At 69.7% G+C, this 16277-nt stretch overlaps 2 protein-coding genes across 5 annotated transcripts; both read left to right on the top strand.

The window, feature by feature from the left end:
* The first annotated feature begins 1293 nt into the window (after window positions 1-1293).
* TRIM3 (tripartite motif containing 3) lies at window positions 1294-9231 on the top strand. Of its 4 annotated transcripts, none has more exons than XM_069808772.1 (12): window positions 1294-1309; window positions 2485-2647; window positions 4614-4851; window positions 4997-5148; window positions 5236-5416; window positions 5673-6396; window positions 6509-6612; window positions 6687-6854; window positions 6926-7106; window positions 7759-7829; window positions 7947-8087; window positions 8451-9231. In XM_069808772.1, exons 2-12 carry the CDS (start codon window positions 2517-2519, stop codon window positions 8601-8603), a joined length of 2244 nt encoding a protein of 747 aa, XP_069664873.1. In that variant the 5' UTR covers window positions 1294-1309; window positions 2485-2516; the 3' UTR covers window positions 8604-9231. The 4 variants fall into 4 exon arrangements, with proteins under 4 accessions (XP_069664873.1, XP_069664872.1, XP_069664874.1 ...); XM_069808771.1 differs by lacking the exon at window positions 1294-1309 and adding an exon at window positions 1866-1987; XM_069808773.1 differs by lacking the exon at window positions 1294-1309 and adding an exon at window positions 1867-1987 and having other exon boundaries at window positions 6926-7094.
* Window positions 9232-10739: 1508 nt separating this feature from the next.
* HPX (hemopexin) lies at window positions 10740-14691 on the top strand. Its single transcript, XM_069808769.1, has 10 exons — window positions 10740-10848; window positions 11105-11175; window positions 11324-11404; window positions 11915-12069; window positions 12437-12590; window positions 12846-13058; window positions 13203-13304; window positions 13511-13641; window positions 14129-14273; window positions 14357-14691. Exons 1-10 carry the CDS (start codon window positions 10784-10786, stop codon window positions 14581-14583), a joined length of 1344 nt encoding a protein of 447 aa, XP_069664870.1. The 5' UTR covers window positions 10740-10783; the 3' UTR covers window positions 14584-14691.
* The last annotated feature ends 1586 nt before the right edge of the window (window positions 14692-16277 follow it).

Below are 16277 nucleotides of genomic sequence, written 5' to 3'. Positions count from 1 at the left end.
CCTGGGGACCCCGCGTGCACTGGCGGCCCTGCACCATGGCTGCTTGCATGCTCGCACGAGGGTGTGCGCACACCCCGGGGCCCCCACGCCTGCAGCGTCCCTGGCCCCCGCCCGCCCGCCCCCGCGCACCTTCTGGCACCTCTCCCACACCCGGCACCCGGCAGCAGCATGGGGCCTGGCCAGACCCAGCCGCGGTGACACTGGAAAAATCCCACCAGACCCCTCCGTCCCTCCTGCCGACCGCCCGGGACCCGTGCCACAGGGGGATGGCTCCGGCAGGCAGGTGAGCCCATGTGTGCCAGGGCGCGTGCCGGGTGCCGGGGCGTGTGCCGGTGCGTGTGGCATGCGGGCGGGGGGGATGGTGGTAACACAGGGCCTGGCATGCTCACCCCAAGGGTCCGTGGGTCTCCGTGTCCCCCAAGGGCAGCAGAGAGCAGCAGGACAGGGGTGGGCGTGCGCAGGCGCTGAGTAGGGCAGGGCTGTGCAAACCCCCACGGGAGCTCAGAAACACGGGTGGGGACAGACACGCCTGCACGGGGAGGACAGCGTGCACACCTATACATACACACACACCTGGGTGGGGGGGGATGTCTGCATGCACACAGGTACAGTGTGCACACGTGCCTCCTCCCCCCCATTGGTGTTGTAAGGGGATGCTGCCCCTCCGCCCCCCGGGGCCGGCTGCACCCCACATTTAAGCTGCGAGTGGGCTCTGCCCCCACCCGTGTCCATACAAGAAGAGGGGGGACACACAGCACACGGGCCACCCACCCCCCTGCGCTGTGCACACTGTGCCCCCCCCACTTTGGGGTCTGCCAGGCGGGACCCCCCCCCTCCCCACTTTGAGGGGGGGGACGGGACCACATCGGGGCGGGATGCGGTTGCCGTGGCGACAGCCGGGTACCCCGGGGATGCAGGGGGGCGCGCCCGGAGCCCCCCCCACTGCAGAGCCACAGCCCGGACCCGACCATTCGTGCTGGGGGGGGTTGCATCCTGTTCTCCTCCCCCCTCCCTCCTACGGGACTCCTCCCTCGCGGACCCCCCACTCGGAAACGGCGAGGCGTCGCGGAGCAACGCCTCGCCGTTCCCGAGTGGGGGGTCTGCGAGTGGGAGGGGTGTCCCGCGCGGTCCGGGGGGGGTAAAAAGCGTGTGACCCCCCCTCCCACCTCGCCGTGGTGCGGTCCGGTCTGGCAGCTGCCTTCCCTGCCCATCCCTGGCGCAGTCTCTGCCGCGCCGAGCCGGGCCGGGCCGAGGATGCGCGCTGCCGGCCCGCGGGGGGGGCTGAAGCGAGGAGGGGGCTGCGTGGGGGGTGAGTGGCGGCGGGTGTCACGCGTGGGGGTGGGGGTGTCGGTGTCACGCGTGGGGATGGAGGGGACGGGGACACAGGCCCGCCGTGCGGAGGGGGCTAGCAAGGGATGGGGCGGGGGGGTGTGAGGTGGGATGGGCCCCGGTGGGTCCTTTTTGGGGGGCAGCGCCGGCTTGTCACGAGTGCGGGGTAGCCTGGATGGGCTGGGGGGGGGCGTGGGTGGGACGGGGACAGGGGGTGGCGGGGGGACAGGGACAAGGTGGGGGGCACAGGGAGAGGAAGGATGGGGGAGAGGGACGAGCGGGGTGGGGGCTGGGGACAGGAGGATGGGGGGGTCTGGGGACAAGGACATGAGGTTGGGGACAGGGACAGGAGGGGGGGACACAAGGAGGAATGGGGGGGGACACACAAGGCCAGGACGGGGCGGGGGGGGTGGGCAGGGACAAGGAGGGGCGGGATGTGGAGCCGTGCCGTGCCCGCAGCACCACGGCGGGGACCCGCAGCCGCTGCGGCTCCCCGGTCGTGCCCCCCCCGCAAGTCCATCCCCTCCGCCGCCCCCCGCCCGCTGCCCGGAGCCCCCATCCCGGCGCGGGGGCGGTGCCGTCGGGGCGGGCGGTGCCGCACAATGGCGGCCGGGGCGGGGCCGGGCCGGGGCCTGGAGCGCGGGGCCGCCGCAGCACCGTGAGCGGGGCCGGGCCGGGGGGCGCGGGGCTTGTTCGGGCGGGGGGTAGACGGCGTGTCCCCCGTGGGTCCGGCCCGCGGGTGCGCGGAGGCGCCGGGGGGTGCGGGGGGACCCCAGCCCGAGAGTGGCCGGGACACGGGAGCGGGGGGGGGGGATCAGCGGGGGGGGGAACGGTGGGGCGGGCAGGCGCTTTGCGCGGGGTCCACCGCTAATGGGGTGAGGGTTATGGGCACCCCGGCGCTGGGGCGCAGGGCAGAGCTGTGGGTCGCGGGGGCTGTGGGGCTGGCCCAGGGACCGTGAGCGGCGGGGGGGAGCCGGGGGACCCCCCCCCCAACCCCCGTGCATCCCAGAGCAGGTGGGGCCGAGGGTCGCGGGTGACCTCCGTGGGGCGAGGGGGCTCCGGCGTGCCCAGCGTGGGGCGGCCGTGGGGCCCGATCCTGGGGGTCGCGGGGAGCAGTGGGACCACCCCGGCCCCGCTGACCCTCCCCGCCCCCAGGCTGAGCGCCGTGGGGCCGCGGGGACGCCGCCATGGCCAAGCGGGAGGCCAGCGCCAGCCCGGTGGTGCGGCAGATTGACAAACAGTTCCTGGTGTGCAGCATCTGCCTTGACCGCTACCGCAACCCCAAGGTGCTGCCTTGCCTGCACACCTTCTGCGAGAGGTGAGACCCCACCGCGCCCCACCTGCGTCCCTGGACCTGCTGCACCCTGACTGGGCCCCACTGCATCCCCACTGTGCCCCTGGGCCCCGCTGCATCCCTCCCCCTGCGTCCCCACTGCAGCCCTGCTGTGCCCCAGCCCCACTGTGTCCCGCTATGCCTTGCTGCATCCCACTGCATCCCCTGGCTTGCGCCCCTCCCGGGCCCCGCTGTGCCCCCCTGCTGCGTCCCACTGTGTTCCCCCAGCACCCTCCTCACACGCAGCTCCTGCAGGAGGGGAGCTGGGGTCCCCGCACCCCCTGGCATTTGCTCTGCACCCCTGCTGCGCTCAACTGCACCTCGCTGCATCCCCTCAGCATTCCTTGCTGCAGGAGGTGAGCTGGGGCTGCTGTGCTCCACTGCACCCCTGCTGCACTGCACTGCATCCCCGCTGCACCCAGATGGCACTGCACTGCATCTCCACGGCATCCCCACTGTGCCCCACTGCACTGCACTGCATCCCCACAGCATCCCCGCTGCACCCAGATGGCACTGCACCGCATCCCCACGGCATCCCCGCTGCACCCCCACTGCACTGCACTGCATCCCCGCTGCATTCCCTGCTGTGCCCCTGGGCCCTGCTGCATCCCTGCTGCACCTTGTTGCACCCACGCTGCATCCCTGCTGCCTCCCAGCTGTCAAGCACTGCACCCCACTGCCTCCCCGAGCATCCCCCAAACCCCCAGTGAAAGTGGAGCCTCCCCCACTCAGCCTGCCCTCCCCATGCATCTCCCAATGCCTGCCATGGGGCAGCCAGAGGCCCCCTCTGCCAACCCGGCCCCCCCACAGCTGGTGGTGAGCCAGGGCCCCATGGCACCCCTGCACCCCCCTGCCCCTCTCCAGTGAGAGACAAGGCTGAGCCCCCCTGCACCCCCAGGGGTGGGGAGCTGGGGCCCCCCTGCACCCCACAGCTGCCCTCCCCCCCCCAGCCCACGTGGGGGCCGGGACCCCGCTGCCCGCAAGGGCTGCGCAGCCTGTCCCTGTGTCCCCCGAGCCCCCCACTGCCCCCAACCCTGCTCGTCCCCGTGGGCTGCAGCAGCCGCGGCTGATCCAGCACTGGCATCTACCAGCGTGTGGGGCCAGGGGCGTGCCTGGGGCGGGAGGCTGCACCTGCGGTCGGCGGTGGTGGGTTCTGTACTGATGTCTGCTTTCTCTGTGCCCAACCAGAGACCCCCTGCCCCCCACCACCGCCCCCTTCCCCTGGAGCCTCACTTGCCCCTGGCTCTGCCCCAGCCCTTTCCCCAGCCCAGCCCTTTCCCCAGCCCAGCCCTGCCTGGCCTCTCCCCTCCTGTCCGTCTGTCCATCCACCCCTCCGGGCTCTGGCTGCGGGTCCTGACAGGCACCGCGGTGCAGCCCTCCTGTCCATCTGTCCTGCCGTCTGTCTGCCCCTCCGGCCCCCGCTCTCGCTCCTGCAACCCCTGTGTGCCACAGCGTAGCCCTCCTGTCTGTCCATCCATCCCGCTGTCTTGTCTGCTCTTCTGGCCCCCTCCCTCTGCTCCTGGCCCACACACTGTGACGTGCTGCAGCGTAGCCCTCCTGTCCATCCGTCTGTCCTGCTGTCTTGTCTGCTCCTCTGGCCCCATTCCTCTGCTGCTGCCCCATGCACCCTGATGCCTCCTGTCCATCTGTCCTGCTGTCTGTCTGCCCCTCCAGCTCCCTCCCTCTGCTGCTGTCCTGCACACCCCAGCCCCTCCTGTCTGTCTGTCCGTCCTGCTGTCTGTCCGCCCCTCCCTCTGCTCCTGCTGCATGCACCCTGATCCCTCCTGTCTCTGTCCTGCTGTCTGCCTGCCCCTCCAGCCCCATCACTCTGCTCCTGCCCCATGCACCCCAATCCCTCCTGTCTGTCCATCCCTTTGCCCCCCCCAGCTCCCCTCCCTGCTGCCCTGCTCTGCGCGGGTCCTGACCCTCTGGTTGTCCCCGTTCGCCCCAGGTGTCTCCAGAACTATATCCCGCCCCAGAGCCTGACCCTCTCCTGCCCCGTCTGCCGCCAGACCTCCATCCTGCCCGAGCGCGGCGTTGCCGCCCTGCAGAACAACTTCTTCATCACCAACCTGATGGAGGTGCTGCAGCGGGACCCCGAGAGCTGCGGCCCCCACCCCGGCCGTGGCCTGGACCCCGTGAGCGCCGTCACCGGCCAGCCCCTCTCCTGCCCCAACCACGAGGGCAAGGTGGGTCACCCCGGTGGGGCTCTGGGGCTCCAGGGGGGCTGCAGGGGCTGGGGAGGGGCTGCAGGGGCTCAGGGGGCTGGGAGCCTGCGGGGGTCCAGGGGCTGGGGGGAGGCCATTGCGGGCAGCCCTGAGTGTCCCTGCGCAGGTGATGGAGTTCTACTGTGAGCCGTGCGAGACAGCCATGTGCCGCGAGTGCACCGAGGGGGAGCACCGGGAGCATGTCACCGTGCCGCTGCGTGATGTGGTGGAGCAGCACAAGGCGGCCCTGCAGCAGCAGCTGGATGCTGTCAGGAGCAGGTATGGGACCAAGGGGGCCGGGGGGCGCCAGGAGTCTTCTGGGGGTCCCCTCCACCAGTGCCCACCCAGCGTCCGGCTCCTCTGCAGGCTCCCACAGCTGGCAGCGGCCATTGGGCTGGTGTCGGAGATCAGCCAGCAGCTGGTGGAGCGCAAGAACGAGGCGGTGTCGGAGATCGGCAGTACCTTCGAGGAGCTGGAGACGGCACTGCGGCAGCGCAAGGGGCTGCTGGTGCGGGACCTGGAGGCCACCTGTGGGGCCAAGCAGAAGGTAACACCGCCGCACCGCTGTGCCCCAGCACTGTTGTGCCCTTGTGCCAGCATCCCTGCCCTGTGCCCCCTGCCCGGCTTTCCTGAAAAGGGTGAACGTGCCCTGGCCGTGTCAATGGTGCCAGCCGGCCCTGCCTGTGCAGGCAGCTGGACTCCAGGCGCAGTGCCGCGAGGGCCGGCCAAGAACCACGGCCGGGGTCTGGGTGCCGGTGAGGGTCCCAGCCTGGCGGTGAGGGTGACCTGCCCTGTCCTGGCAGGTGCTGCAGGCGCAGCTGGAAGCCCTGCGCCAGGGCCAAGAGAGCATCCTCAGCAGCTGCGCCTTCACCGAGCAGGCGCTGCACCATGGCACCGCCACTGAGGTGTTGCTGGTAAAGAAGCAGATGAGCGAGCGATTGAGCGAGCTGGCCAGCCAGGAGTTCCCCGAGCACCCCCACGAGAACGCCCAGCTCGACTACGTGGTGGAGACCGAGGGTGTCCGCAAATCCATCCTCAACCTGGGTGTGCTGATCACCACCAGCGCCACGGCCCACAAGACGGTGGCCACGGGCGAGGGGCTGCGGCACGCTGTGGTGGGGCAGCCCTCCTCGCTCAGCGTCACCACTAAGGACAAAGACGGGGAGCTGGTGCGCAGTGGCAGCGCCAGCCTGCGCTTCCAGGTGACGGCGCCGGACGGCGGTGCGGCCGAGGCAGAGGTGCAGGACAACAAGAACGGCACCTACGAGCTGCTCTACACCCCCCGTGCTGAGGGTGACTTCCTCCTCTCCATCCTGCTCTACGGGCAGCCCATCCGCGGCAGCCCCTTCCGCGTCCGCGCCGTCAAGGCCTCCGACGTGCCCCCCTCTCCCGACGACGTCAAGCGCCGCGTCAAGTCCCCCAGCAGTGGGCACATCCGGCAGAAGGCCGTCCGGCGCCCTTCCAGCATGTACAGCAGCGGCAAGAAGAAGGAGAACCCCATCGAGGACGAGCTCATCTTCCGCGTGGGTGAGCGGCGGGGGCTCCTCAGGGCTTCCCAGGTCTCCCCGGGCCACTGGGGGCTCCTTGGGGCTCTTGAGGGCAGATGGGGCGCCCTCTGACCTGCCTCCCTCTGCCGCAGGAAGCCGCGGCCGGGAGAAGGGGGAGTTCACCAACCTCCAGGGCATCTCCACCTCCAGCAGTGGCCGCATCGTGGTGGCCGACAGCAATAACCAGTGCGTGCAGGTAGGACTGAGGCCCTGGCCCCGGCCCCAGCCCGCCCCCCCGCCTGGCTGATGCCCCCCTCGCTGCCCCCCCAGGTGTTTTCCAACGAGGGGCAGTTCCGGCTGCGGTTCGGGGTGCGGGGCCGCTCCCCTGGCCAGCTCCAGCGCCCGACTGGCGTCACCGTGGACATGAACGGGGACATCATCATCGCGGACTACGACAACCGCTGGGTCAGCATCTTCTCCCCCGAGGGCAAATTCAAGGTGAGGGGGCAGCGGCCGGGTGGGGGGGCCGCGACTCTGCACCCGGCCCTGACGCCCCTCCCCGACCGCAGACCAAGATCGGCGCTGGACGGCTGATGGGCCCCAAGGGTGTCGCCGTGGACCGCAATGGCCACATCATCGTGGTGGACAACAAGGCCTGCTGCGTCTTCATCTTCCAGTCCAACGGCAAGCTCGTCACCAAGTTTGGGAGCCGCGGCACGGCCGAGCGGCAGTTTGCAGGTACACTTGATGGTAATACACCGACTGGCAAGTCCCCTCTTCCTTACTGCATGCCTTTGGCTTCCCGCTGCGCCGGGGCCGGGCTGGGACGGTGAGTACCGCACGCCTCGCTGATGGCAGCTGGTGCCCAGCTGGCACTGGGACACCTGGGTCTGGGGTCTGGGCTGGGGCTCTGGGTTTGGGTTCTGGTTCTAGTTTTGGGCTTGGGTTTTGGTTCTGGGCTCTGGGTTCTAGGCTGGGGCACTGGTTCTGGATTCTGGTTCTGGATTCTGGTTCTGGGCTGTGATTCTGGGTTCTGGGCTTGGGTTCTAGTTCTGGTTTTAGATTCTGGGCTCTGGTTCTGGCAGTGGGCTCTGTCCCTGTGGGTTGGGGCTCTGGGGTCTTGGTCTGTCCCCAGCACTCATCCCGCTGTGGGGCTGGGTGCCCCCTCCAGCCGTGGGGGGCCTGGCACCACCTGTGCTAACCCCCTTGTGCTCGCCTCACCGGCTGCTCACGCAGCACTAACCACACTAACCGGGCACCGGAGCCGAGCCACCCCCTCCCTGGTGTGGGACCGAGGGGCGTCCCCGCGGCACTGCTGCTGTGCGGGGCTGGGCCTCCCCATCCCCCTCTGGGGCTGAGCCCCCCATCCCTGTCCTGGGGCTAAGCCCCCTCCCCTCCCCAGGGCCCCACTTCGTGGCAGTCAACAACAAGAACGAGATTGTGGTGACCGACTTCCACAACCACTCGGTGAAGGTGAGTGCTGCTGCGGCAGGCGGTTGGGGTGTCTGCCGGCGTCCCTGGCTCTGTGCCGTCCCCCACTGGCGCCGGTGCCGTGTGCCGGGACAGCCCGCGGTGACCCCCTCTCCGCAGGTCTACAACGCGGACGGCGAGTTCCTCTTCAAGTTCGGATCGCATGGGGAGGGGAACGGGCAGTTCAACGCCCCCACGGGGGTGGCCGTCGACGCCAACGGCAACATCATCGTTGCCGACTGGGGCAACAGCCGCATCCAGGTACCGGCACCGCAGCCCCACGCTGCCCTGGGGGGGGGACCGGCCCTACAACCCACGGGGCCCCTCTGCCCCACAATGCTGCACTGGTCCCGGGAGGTGCTGAGCCAGCACTGTCCCTGTCCCACCGCAGGGAGAGGGTCCCGCCGGCAGCCCGGGCGCAGGCAGGGGCTGCAGGCAGGGATGGGGCTTGTGCCCCAAGCACTGAACCCTGTGCAGGGCAGTGGGGTGCTCAGCAGAGCGGGGACAAGCTCCCAGTATGCCAGGGGCCATTGGGGTGGCAGGGGTTCCCTGGGGAGGTGGGGTGGCAGGGCAGCAGTGGCAGTGGGGATGTCGGGGACAGCGCGTCTCTGCCTGTCCCCACAGGTCTTCGACAGCTCGGGCTCCTTCCTCTCCTACATCAACACGGCCGCCGACCCCCTGTACGGGCCGCAAGGCCTGGCCCTCACCTCTGACGGACACGTGGTGGTGGCCGACTCCGGCAACCATTGCTTCAAGGCCTATCGCTACCTGCAGTAGCCGCCACGGGGACGGGGACGGGGACACTGCCTGCGCCGCGACGGCGCCCACGGGCCCCTCGGGAGAGCGCCCGCAGCGGGGTGCCCTGAGCGACGGCTGCCCCACAGCCATTGCTGCCCCCCCCAACCATTGCAGCCCCACAGCCATCGCTGCCCCCCGCGCGCCGCACCGGCCTTCATGTGCACTTTATCCCGGGGGGGTGGCTGGGCCCCGAGCGGGGGCGAGGACGGGTCTGGCTGGGGCAGGGGCTGCTTGGGGGGCCGTGGGGCCGTGGGGCCACGGTCATGCCCCTCTTCCCACCCCACAGCAGGGCCAGCAGCCCCACTGCCCCTGCTGCCGGGGGTCCCGCAGGCACATGGGGGTGTATGGGGCGGGGGGGAGCCGCCGGGCAGGGCTGGGGGCGGCACGTGTTGCTCGGGGCTGTGGGGCGGCAGGTCCCGGAGCCCCGTGCCCCGTGGGGACTGCCCTCTGCCGGCCCCGCTCCCCTGGCACTGCGGCCCTGCTCCCCCGGCTCGAGCCCCGGCTGTGGGGGCAACCGCGCGTGCCTGCCTGCCCCACGGCGGGGCTGTGTGGGGCTGCTGCCGCACGCTGACATACTGTATGTACAAAATAAAGTATTCTGGAAGTACCTTGTCCCCCTAGCACTGCCAGCCCCACGGCGGGGGGGACACACAATGGTGAGGCTGATGGGAGGTGGGGCAGCTCCCTCCCTGTGGACCCATGTCATGGCCACAGCTCCACCTTCACCGGGGTCCCTGGGGTAAAGCCTCACTGGGTGCAGTGGTGGGACCCACTGTCCTAGGGGCTACGGGGGGGGGCAGGCAGGTGCCCAGCACCAGGGGAGGTGGGGGCTGAGCCGGCCTGGGTGCTGCTGATGTGCTCCTGGAGACCCCAGGGTGCTCTGTGGGGCAGTGGGACCCCCAGGGTGCACTGGGATGCCGATGCCCTGGTGGGACCCTCAGGCCACAGCGGGATCCCCAGGCCATGGCAGAGACAGGCAGCACCAGGCAGAGCGGGGACGGGCACAGTGCCTGGAGCTCCCTGGCACTGCTGGACACCTGCCTGGCACAGCCTCCCGCCGCTGCTGACCCATGCACAGGGACGGGGTCAGACTGGTCCGTACTGGGAGCGGGGACAGGGTCAGACTGGTCCATACTGGCACCGGGAGTGGTGGGGTCTGTGCTGCCACCCTACCCGTGGCGTTCTGCACCCCCAGGACATGCACCCCACGGGGAGCAGCACCCTGACCCCCCCCCTCCGGTGTTCCCAGCTGCCCCAGGCACTGAGCCAGGCTGGTTGCCTGTTCCTGCCTGTCCCTGCCCGCGGCTGGTGGCCAGAGCAAACAGGCACAGTGGGGCCAAGGCCCTTCCCAGCACTGGGCTGGCAGGGGACTGCTGGGAAGGGGCTGGGATGGTGCCAGCCCCTGCCTGCTGCACCCCTGGCTCCTGGGCACCCTGCTGGAGGGGGAGCCCCCTCCCCAGACCCACTGCATGGGGGGCTGAGCCCTGCTGGGATCTAAACCCCCTCCCCAGCTCTGCTGCATTGGGGTCTGAGCCCCAAGAGGGTCTGGGTCCTGTTGGAGTCAGACCCTCACCCCTGTCCCTGCTGCACTGAGCCCCACTGGGGGCTGAACCCCCCCAGCCCCACTGTGTTGGGGTCTGAGTCCCACTGGGGGCTGAACCCCCCTCCCCAAACCCACCGTGTCGGGGGCTGAGCCCTGTCAGGGTCTGGGCACCACGGCAGTTGGACCCTCATCCCTGTCCGTGTCACCTCGGGGTCTGAGCCCCACCAGGGTCTTGAGCCCCCTCCCCAGCCCTGCCATGTCGGGGGCTAAGCCCTGTGAGGGTCTGAGCCCCACTGGAGTCAGACCCTCACCCCCATCCCCATCTCTGCCACATCAGGGGCCAAGGACCTGCCGTCACACCCAGTGGGGTGTGAGCCCCATTCCTGTCCCTCCCCAACCACCCACTGTGGCTCCCTGTGCTGCCCCTGCCGCGTTGGGGGGTGATGACAGGGGGGCCCCCCTGCACTGTCATGTCCCCCCCCCCCCCCCCCCGCATGGTCGAAGGTTGTGTGGGGCGGACCGGGTTGAGCAATGGGGCAGGGCAGGTTGTGCAACAGCCCCTCCTGCCCCCATATAGGGCCGGGGGGTGGCAGAAGCCCCAGGCACACCATACACCATGGGGGTCCCCACTGCTGTCCTCTGCCTGGCCTGGGCCCTGGCCCTGGCGTGTGCCCACCCCCTGTGAGTGGGGTGCCAGGGACCAGGGGGCATGTGGGGTGCTGGGGGAGGGGTGCGGGGCAGGGAGCTGGGGGGGGGTGTATGTGGAGCAGCTGGGGGAGTGGGGTAGGGGGTGTATTGGGGCAGGGGGCTGCAGAGGGCTGTATGGGGTGGGGGGGGTGTGGGGCAGGGGGCTGCATGCCAATGTGGGGGCACGTACATGGCTGTTTGGGGGGGGGGGGGGGCTGTGCTGTGAGCCCACGGTGATGCCTTTCCCCAGGACCCAGAGCAAACTGGAGGCAGCTGGAGGAGGGCACCCCCATGGGGCTGAGCCCCCCAGCAACGACACTGGTGAGAGCCCATGGGATTGGAGGGGGGAGGAGGGCAGAGTCGCATGTGGGGCACAGAGGGGTGTGTGGGGCATAGCAGGGGCTGTGATACGGGGGGTGTGTGTCTGTCTCGAGGGGGGGGTTGCACAATTCTGACACCCCCCCCCCAGACTTGGCCCAGCTCTGCGCAGACGAGGGCAGATTGGACGCCACCACGCTTAGCGAGAATGGCACCATGCTCTTCTTCAGAGGTGGGGCCGGGGGTCACGGGGGGGGGGCATGGGGCTGGGGGGGCATGGGTGATTGGAGGAAAATGGGGTCTGGGGCAAATAGTGGGAGATGGGGTCTGGATAGAGGCTGGGGAGAAATGGGAAATAGTGGGGGCAGGGGAATGGAGTTTGTGGGGCTGGGGGAACTGGGGGGGTGGGACATGGGTCCTGGTGGGTCTGTGGGAAATGGGGGACAATGAGCCTGGCACTGGCAGGTTGGGGGGGGGGGGAATAGGATAGGGGGGTGTCTGGGGGAGATGGGAAGGTGTTGGGGGGAAGATGGGGTCCACAGGGCCAGATCATGGGGGGGGTGTCGGGGGGGGAGGTCTGGATAAATGTGGAGTGGGGTGCAGACGGGGCTCTGGGGGACAATGAGGGGCGGGGGGGTGGCTGTGGGGCACCCTGGGGCCAGGGGCTGTAGGAGCAGAGTGTGGGGCAGCGCCGTGAGCCCCCTCCACTTCCTGCTGTGGGGCTACCACTGTCCCTGCCCAGGCGAGGAGGTCTGGGAGAGCTCCCATGAGGGGCTCCGGCTCCATGCCCGCCCCCTGGCCGCATCCTGGCCCGAAGTGGGGGGCCCCGTCGAGGCGGCGCTGCGCCTATACAGCCGGCAGCACCCCAAGGAGCACCAGAGCCTCTACCTCTTCCAGGCACGGCCGCGGGTGGGGGGCAGCGGGCGGTGGGTTGGGGGCAGCAGGTGGGGGGGCAGTGGATGGGGGTCCAAGGCTGGGTGGCCCCACATGCCGCCATGGGGGGGCCAGGCAGGCTGCTTGCAGGTTGGGGGTCTCCCCCTCTGCCCGGACCCCCGAGTGGGTCCATGGGGCTGGCCTGTGGAGGGCGTTCTTGGGGCTGCCGGGAGGGATGAGCCTGGGGGTCCTGGGCTGTGGGTTGGGTCTGGGGGGGGCGTTCTTGTCCTGGAGGGGGGGGGCTCCTGTCCTGGGGGTCTCCCCCCAGGTCTGGCCCCACGGGGGTCCCCGGGGTGGTGCCCGTGGGTGTCAGCCCGTGGGGTGCTTGCAGGGCGAGCAGGTGTGGGCCTACTTCGGGGGGCAGCTGCAGCCCGGCTTCCCCCGGCGCATAGGGGACGAGTTCCCGGGGGTCCCTGGGGGGCTGGACGCTGCCGTGGAGTGCCACCCCGAGGAATGCGGGGGCGAGACCATCCTCTTCTTCAAGGGTGAGCGGGGCCCGGGGTCAGGTGGGGGAGCAGGAGGCTGACGGCCAGGGGGCTGCCATGGGGTCCAGAGGGGCAGCCATGGAGCACGGAGGGGGCTGCCGTGGGGCGGCAGTGGTGGGGGGCAGAGGGGCTACTGTGGGGCATGGAGGGGCTGCAGGGGCTGGGGGGTTGTGGTGTGGGGCTCACGTGCTGGCAGCCTTGCTGAGCTTTGCCAGCTGTGCCAAACTGCGCCGGCGGTGCCGTTGCCGTGCGCAGGGGACACGGTGTACGCCTTCGACCTGGTGCTGCGGGTGACGAAGCCACGCACGTGGCCGGGGCTGGGCCCCTGCGACACCGCCCTGCGCTGGCTGGAGCGGTACTACTGCCTGCGGGGAACCCGCTTCCAGCGCTTCGACCCCCTCACTGGCAAGGTGCCCCCTGGCTACCCCCGTGATCTCCGCGACTACTTCATACCCTGCCCAGGCCGAGGTGAGTGCCCGGCCACCCCCTGGGGACCCCCTCCCACAGGGCCCTGAGCCCCACAGCGGCAGAGGGTCCCCGGACCCTGGGGTCCGGCTCCTGCCCGCAGTGCCCCGGCCCCACTGCCACTGCTGCTGCTGCTGCTGCCGGCAGGGCATGGGAACACCTCGTGGGGGGCTGCTGGTGACCGCTGCAGCGAGATGCCCTTCCAGGCCCTCCTCTCTGATGACACTGGACGCATCTATGCCTTCCGTGGTGAGGGGCAGCAGGGGGCTAGGGTTGGCCGGGTCAGTGGCAATGCTGGGGGCTGTGTGGCAGGGGCTGCGGGGCAAAGGACGGTGGTCCTCTGTGGGGCCATGGAGCGTGGGGCTGGCTGTGCTGCGGGGCCGTGGTGGTGGGCTGCGGTTGCGGCCGTGCCGTGGGGCTGTGCCGTGGGGCAGGGCTGCTGACGCATCCCGCAGGGGGTCTGTCCTTCCGCCTGGACTCGCTGCGGGACGGGCACCACGCCTGGCCCCTGGGACAGACGTGGCCGGGACTGGAGGGAGAGGTGGATGCCGCCTTCGCCTGGGATGGACGCACTTACCTGATACAGGTCTGGCCCCGTGGGGATGCCCTGTCCCCATTCCCATCCCCTGTGGGTCCCGCCCCCATCCCCAGCTTGCTGCCCCACTGGCAAGACCCCCCCCTCAGGCCTATGCCTGAGATGGGGCAGCTCAGGCACCTTGATCCTGGCACTGCGGCTTGCTGGGGGAAGTCACCCCTGGGACCAGGGCATCTCGAGGAAGTCACCCCCCCCGCCCCAGGGCAGCCTGGGGACGTGGAGGCACAGCATATGGCAGTGGCCCCCAGGACCGTGCTGCCCTCGCCCCCAGCCCTCCATGGGATGCACCTTCAGGCCCTCCACCCCCGCCCAGAGCCCCCGGGCACCCTCTGAAACCCGTCCCCAAGCCTGCCCCAGCCTGCAGGCAGCCCCGTGGCCCTGCCCGTCTCTGCCCATCCCCAGCTATCCTGTACTTGCCTGATCCCTCTCCCATCTCCATCCCTGCCCACCCGTGGCCCACACCATCTGCTCTCTCCAGGGCTCCCAGGTCTCCATCTTCCTCTCGGGGCAGGGCCACCGGCGGGTGCTGGGTTACCCACGGGCCCTGCAGGATGAGTTGGGGGTCTCCAGCACTGATGCTGCCTTCACCTGCCCCGGCTCTGCCAACCTCTACCTCATCACAGGTAGGCAGCCGGTGAGCCGGGACCCTCTGGTGCCGGGGTCTCTGCTGGGTCGGGCGTGGGGCTGATGGGTGCTGTGCCGACAGGGGACCGCATTCGGCTGGTGGACCTGACGCAGACGCCACGGCAGGCAGGCGAGCCGGTGCCGCTGCCCCACGACCACGTGGACGGCGCCATGTGCACCAATGACGGCGTCTTCCTCTTCCACGGCCCCAGCTACTATCAGTACCACAGCGTGGCCCAGCTGCTGGGGGCCAAAGAGCCCGTAGCCCCCCAGAGTATCGCCACCCACTTCTTCCACTGCCCCCAGTGACCAGGGCTGGTGCCACTGCCTGGGCCCCCACGGTGCTGCCAGTCCTGGGGCTCTGCTGGCCCTGGCATGTCTGTGGCTGGGATGCAATAAAAGCCAGGGAGACCCTGAGATCCCCCTGCCCTCTCTGGGGGTGCTGGGGAGGGCGGTGGGGCCAGTGCAGGCGGGTTGCAGTGGCCGCGGGGCAGCATGGTGCTGTCCCTGTCCCTGTGCCCGTGCCACCTTGGCTGGCTGTGCCAGGGGCAGTGGGGCAGAACCTGGCAGGTGCAGGTCCTCAGGTCTTGCAGGGGTGTCCTGGTAGGTGACTCCCAGGGGATGTGGTATGGGGGGGCAGTCCATGGCTGTAGCAGGCTGTACTGGGCTGAAGTGGGCTGTACCATGCTGTGCTGTGCCACACAGCACCACCTGGTGCTGAGCCACACCATACCGTGCTGACTGAAACGTGTCGTCCTGTAACGTGCCACAGTGCACAGTGCTGTGCCGTGCCTCATGGCACTATTGTGCCATGCCATGCCATGCCATGCCATACCTTACCATACCACACAGTGCTGTCCTGTGCCCTGCCGCGCTGTCCCACACAGCACCCTGTCCTGTTGCTCTGTGCCACACTGTGCCATGCTGTGTTTTACCCCACCATGTGTCCTGCACCACACTGTACCACACTGTACTGACCCACACCACCTGCACTGTGCCACACTGCACCACTCCATGCCGTTCCATCCTGCCTGGAGCCATGCTATGCTGAGCCATGCTGCTGTACTGGGCCGAGCCGTGCCCTGCCACACCACAGCCCTGTGCTGTGCCGTGCCGCACTGTCCTGCCCGGCGCTGGGGAAGGCACCCCAGAGCACTGGGTCCAGTGCTGGGCTGCCCGGTATGAGCCAGGGACATGCCAGGCAGAGCCCGGCCAGGGCCGTAGGAGGCTGCGGGGGCTGCCCGGCTGGAGAGGAGTCAGTTGGGGGGGTCCCATCCGTGGGCAGCAGCACCTGCGCAGGGGCAGGAGGATCCAGGCTCTTTGCGGCAGTGCCAGGGCCAGGGGTGCAGACTGGCACACGGGGGGCCCCACTGAGCACCAGGAGACACTCGTCACTGTGGGGGTGACACAGGCACGGACTGCCCAGGGCAGTGGTGGGGTTGCCATCCTCAGGGGCTGGACATCATCCTGGGCCACTGGCTCCGGGGGAGCCGGGCTGGACCAGAGGGACCCCGGTGGTGCCGCCAGCATCACTGGTCTGTGACTGACGCTGCCGTTCCCTCCCAGCACACCCTGTTCCTGCAGTGCCCCTCTGTGCTGTGCTGTACCAGTGCCCTGTGTGTCCCCCGTGCCATGCTGTGCTGTACCAGTGCCCTGTGTGCCTCCTGTGCCGTGCTGTACCAATCCCTTCTGTGCCCACCCCCCACTGCGCCATGCCTGGCTCTGCCACCGGTGCTGTTTGAGGCTGTTCTGCGCACTTGTGTCCTGTCTAGTGCCACGCCGGTACGTGCTGTTCTGTACCATTCTGTGCCACATGTTGCCATACCGTATGTTAGACCATGATGTACCGTGCGCTACTGTACTGCACCGTGTGTTACTGTGCCATGACCGATATTGTGTCCCTACACCGCAGCCTGTCCCCCCACTTGGCACCGTCCCGCTCTGTGGTGCTCCATGCGTGCCAAGCCATGCTGTGCTCCACCCTTCTGGGTGGTACACTGCCC

This window comes from Haliaeetus albicilla, chromosome 20 (assembly GCF_947461875.1).
Source record: "Haliaeetus albicilla chromosome 20, bHalAlb1.1, whole genome shotgun sequence".
NCBI lineage: Eukaryota > Metazoa > Chordata > Aves > Accipitriformes > Accipitridae > Haliaeetus > Haliaeetus albicilla.
Note: the sequence above shows the minus strand (reverse complement) of the source record. Positions and strands in the feature narration are given on the sequence as shown.

Bases quoted from the DNA above. Each gene is read 5' to 3' on its own strand.
- TRIM3 (XM_069808772.1), top strand. From the start codon at position 2,517: ATGGCCAAGCGGGAGGCCAGCGCCAGCCCGGTGGTGCGGCAGATTGAC. The intron at 5,149-5,235 runs GTATGGGACCAA...GCTCCTCTGCAG, and splicing joins CTGGATGCTGTCAGGAGCAG to GCTCCCACAGCTGGCAGCGG. The intron at 8,088-8,450 runs GTACCGGCACCG...CTGTCCCCACAG, and splicing joins GGGGCAACAGCCGCATCCAG to GTCTTCGACAGCTCGGGCTC.
- HPX (XM_069808769.1), top strand. From the start codon at position 10,784: ATGGGGGTCCCCACTGCTGTCCTCTGCCTGGCCTGGGCCCTGGCCCTG. The intron at 10,849-11,104 runs GTGAGTGGGGTG...GCCTTTCCCCAG, and splicing joins CTGGCGTGTGCCCACCCCCT to GACCCAGAGCAAACTGGAGG. The intron at 14,274-14,356 runs GTAGGCAGCCGG...CTGTGCCGACAG, and splicing joins CAACCTCTACCTCATCACAG to GGGACCGCATTCGGCTGGTG.